Consider the following 4,312-nt stretch of genomic DNA (forward strand, 5'->3'; position numbering starts at 1 on the left):
CATTGATCTTTCTGCTGTTAATGTTTTATGTTCTTTGATGTCACTTGAAAGAAGGTTTCACCAACATATAAGTCAGTCTATTCAAAATTAATCTAAGATTATTCCTTTGCTGGGTTGCTTGTTTTAACTTCAAACAGCCCAACCAACCAGCCCTCTCTGACCACCAGCAAAAGTGCCCCAGCGATCAAATTCCATCTGACAAGGTCCAAAGCCTTTCTACCAAAAATCAGACTTCATAAAGTGGAAAGTCTCATAATTCTAGGAAACCACATAAACATGATACGATTGTGTCATGCAATAACAGATTCACCACAATATTGGGATTGAACCAGGTCATGTCGTCGGATGTTCTTTACAACTCGCTATATAGACTCATAAATCAATCTTAGTAACAAGGAATGTCTCAGTTTTAATAGTTTGCTTACGTTTTCACATTTTTGGTCCAACTAAATGCACTGTTTATTTCTCCATTGTCTGTCATAAGTCCATAATCTGGTTGCACTAACTTGCTGAATAAAAACACATGACTTGAAATGAGGCATAAACATTTTAGTTTGCGGATATTTAAAGATGAACTCTACTGGAAGTGAGACATATCTGTCCAGCCCACTCTGTGTCACTACTACTACTGAACCTCAAGTCACTGTAAACCTCACAAACATATATTTACATGTACATTTATATCAGTTTTCAGAAGTAGATTTTATCATTCAGCTAACTATTTGTAAATGTGATCATCTGAAGTTCTAGGCCCTTTCTTCAAAGATCCCTTACACAAACAACCTCTGAATGAAGAAACATGATTGAACAGCTTAGTTTGTTCTATTGCTTGCAACACTCTTCTGCTGATAGTTCAGTGTCTCTACTCCTACACACTTCATAGCAGTCTCTTGAAACTGTGGAAGAGGAAGTGAACGATGAAGACGAGAGAGACCGTAACAATAGACGACTGTGACATCCTTGTCGCGATGTCAAACACAGTGGGGTCATACTCGAAGCAGTTGGTGCCTTCAACCACTTGGAAGTTTTGGGCTTCACAGAAAGCTGTTCCATTTTGATACTTGTAGCCTGAAAACAAGGAAAATACACAATGTTAAAGGTTCCTTAGAACAGGAAAGTCAATATCAATAAATTAACATCTTTTAATCTATTAGTGAGTGAGTGTAGTTTTATGACGCACTCAGCAATATTCCAGCCATATGGCGGAATATATGAAGATCTGACAAACTCCTTTACACAAAGATTGACAGGTGGACCATATGGAAAATTTCAGAATTTATAGGGTGTAAGTATTTTTGAATCCGCGGGGATTCAGAGAGTGAATGAACATGGCGGTTCCAATATGGACTCAATGTTTTGCGTTTGTAAATCCAGGGCACTTACCGATAGTGTCCCCTTCAAAGGAGGCTGTCTTGCAGTCTTCATACAGTGAATCACAGTACTCAGAACACACCATCAACTTGCTGGAATGAACAAAGTAGGGTCAGAAACATAATATGTAAACTCGACTTGATTCATGCTAAAAATTCTCACCGGTGACAATGGGAATAATATGCATCAATACAACTGTCTTTTATTTATCCATTTCTATGTAAAAATAGAATGATCAAACTATGAGAAAATAATCAAATTGTGGTTTAAACTAATCACTAATTATAGACCAACTAAGATTTCTACAAACTCTGGCACAGAGTAAGCAATTAAAGATTTCATTAATAATTTTATGAATACGTTTGATTTCAAAAGGACACCTCTTTAGAAATGGTGAAACATAAAGTTGGAGAAACAATTTGTTTGATATAATTAAATGTTATTTTATTGTTTATTCATATGTATATGTTGTGTCTTTATCTACAACTCATAAATATTGATTTAAACAAATTTTCATTTAAAAAATACTGATTTGTAGAAATTCAATTATGCATATCCAATGTGGCCAAAGTGTTCTTATCACATCATTTCCTTAATAGCTAACTTCAGCGGTGGGGTGGCCTAATGGTTAAAGCGCTGGCTCGTCTACGCCGAAGACCGGGTTTGAATCCCCACGTGGGCACAATGTGTGAAGCCCATTTCTGGTGTCCCCGCCGTGATGTTGCTGGAATATTGCTAAAATCAGCGTAAACCAAACTCAGTCAGTCAGTAATAGCTAACTGTGTAAAGAATAGCAGGGTTTGTCAAGGGAATGTTCCATGCCACAAACAGGACATTGTCCTTCAAAAACTGGACAGACAAATACAATACATCCGAATAAGACAAAAGCTAAAATTTATTGGCACTTTTGTCCCTTAGCATGTTTTATTTTGTTCCAGTTTTGCAAACTTCACAACCAGGACACGATGACTTGCATGAACCAAGTCAAGAAATCTGCCCACCCAATCTCCTGTGTCACTCTTGCGTTGGTTGGTTTGTTGATAAAGTTAACTCCCCACTTAACAATATTCCAGCTATATGACAGCAGTCTGTAAATCATCGAGTCTGGACCAGACAATCCAGTGATCAACATCATAAGGATCGATCTATGCAACTGGGATATGATGACATGTGTCAACTAGAAGCCAGCTGGCCTGACCACCAGAGCCTGTCAATTAGCCTCTTCACTTACAAGCATGGGTTACTGAAGACCAATTCCTAACCCGGATCTTCACGAGTGTGACTTTTATGAGCAAGCATGGATTGCTGAAGCTGAATTTGAACCCAACCAGACCCAATCTGCTATTTTGCTTGGCAGGTGGTAAAGGTAATGCTAGCTGTTCTAATTATATGCCTTGATTAATGTAAAACCTTATTGACAGTACTTTCTTAAAATCACTACAGAATGAATCAATACATGAGTAAGCCAACTGAGTATCACACAGGTTGTAGTGTGTTTAGTTTTTATGCCTCACTCAAGCAATATTCCAGCTATATGACTCCGGTTTGGAGATATTCAAATCTGGACCAGACAATCCAGTGATCAACAGCATGAGAATCGATCTACATAACTGGGAACCGATGACATGTGTCAACCAAGTCAGCAGTCTGACCACCCGATCCCATTAGTCACCTCTTACAACAACAAGCATGGGTTACTGAAGATCAATTCTAATCCAGATCTTCACGGGTCATTACAGTTTGTAAATTTGTGAGGCATTAGTGGATAATCAAAGAAACGGGGCATCAGTGACTTACTCCCTGTAAAAGAGGTACTGGTCTGGGCTACAGAAGTAGCACATTAGATAGTTCATCTGGAAGCGGCATATCTTGGGGGCCTGATGAAGGGGATACATGCTGGAGAACACTGATGTCACCTCTGTGCGCTTGCAGCAAGCCTGGTTTGAGTACCAGGAACAGTTGATGAGACCTGGAGATGGGGCTGCAAACCGCTTATCATCTTTAACCAAAGAAATAAATACATCAGTAAAAATATGAGATCAAATAGTGGCACTGATACTGAAGCTCTATTACTGGTAGCTGTTTGAAACTTTTGGGGGATAGTTTGGGAGTACTGCACTGACGGATGCTTTAGATGAAATGAGTTTTAATCCAAATGGATAGTATCGGATTACTCTGATATGGTAAGACCCAAGGGGTAAAACAGTAAACCGCGGTATTATTAGAACTGCTCTATTTTGCCTTCGGTTTGGTATACAGTAATGCTGCTTTATTATGCAATCCGAAAATTCAGAGTTTTGGGTTTTCATACTGTCATTTCTATCTTGTCATAAAATGACAGTTTTGTTCATGCAAAGAGTATGGTTATTTTTTTCCATGTTATTAACCACTGTAAGGTTTGGCTCTTGTTGTCATTTATCTCATATACCTAACCCGAATCAAACCGATGGCCTCGTACCTTGCACGTGCCGTACCCTGGTAAGAGTGAAAGCGATCCCAACCCCGCTAAGCCTAAGGATCGTAATGAGATCTGAGTGGCACTGGAGGTCATCGGAGCGCCCGATAAACTGCATTCCAGCTGATTGCTTAATCATATAAACATAAGCTGTTTTTCATGACACCCTGGAATGATTGTACAAATGTAAGTTTACTCAAATTCAAATGCTTACAGAAATATGGGCCGCGGTTTCTTTGACAACTCTTCATAATGTATTTCTTCCGATGCACTTTTCCCAGCAAAGCGGGTTATGACTAATATACAAATGCACCGCCCCAGCACCAGTTAGGGGTAACATTGTAAAATTTCGTCTTCCTATCAACCAGAAATCGTCTATTGATCAGCTGCTTCCATTTTGACTACACTTTTGACAGAGAACTTAAACTTATACCATTTCACGGAAGCGAATTATAATTTCGATTGTTATTATCAAGTAAGACTTAT

At 38.8% G+C, this 4,312-nt stretch overlaps 1 protein-coding gene across 1 annotated transcript; it reads right to left on the reverse strand.

The window, feature by feature from the left end:
* Positions 1 to 877: 877 nt before the first annotated feature.
* On the reverse strand, positions 878 to 4,046 carry LOC124257132. Its single transcript, XM_046691122.1, has 4 exons — positions 4,041 to 4,046; positions 3,169 to 3,370; positions 1,384 to 1,463; positions 878 to 1,068 (listed from the first exon to the last, which is right to left on the reverse strand). Exons 2-4 carry the CDS (start codon positions 3,264 to 3,266, stop codon positions 878 to 880), a joined length of 369 nt encoding a protein of 122 aa, XP_046547078.1. The 5' UTR covers positions 3,267 to 3,370; positions 4,041 to 4,046.
* Between the last annotated feature and the right edge of the window lie 266 nt (positions 4,047 to 4,312).

The sequence above is a fragment of the Haliotis rubra genome, unplaced genomic scaffold (genome assembly GCF_003918875.1).
Source record: "Haliotis rubra isolate DU_JTF1 unplaced genomic scaffold, ASM391887v1 Scf65, whole genome shotgun sequence".
NCBI lineage: Eukaryota > Metazoa > Mollusca > Gastropoda > Lepetellida > Haliotidae > Haliotis > Haliotis rubra.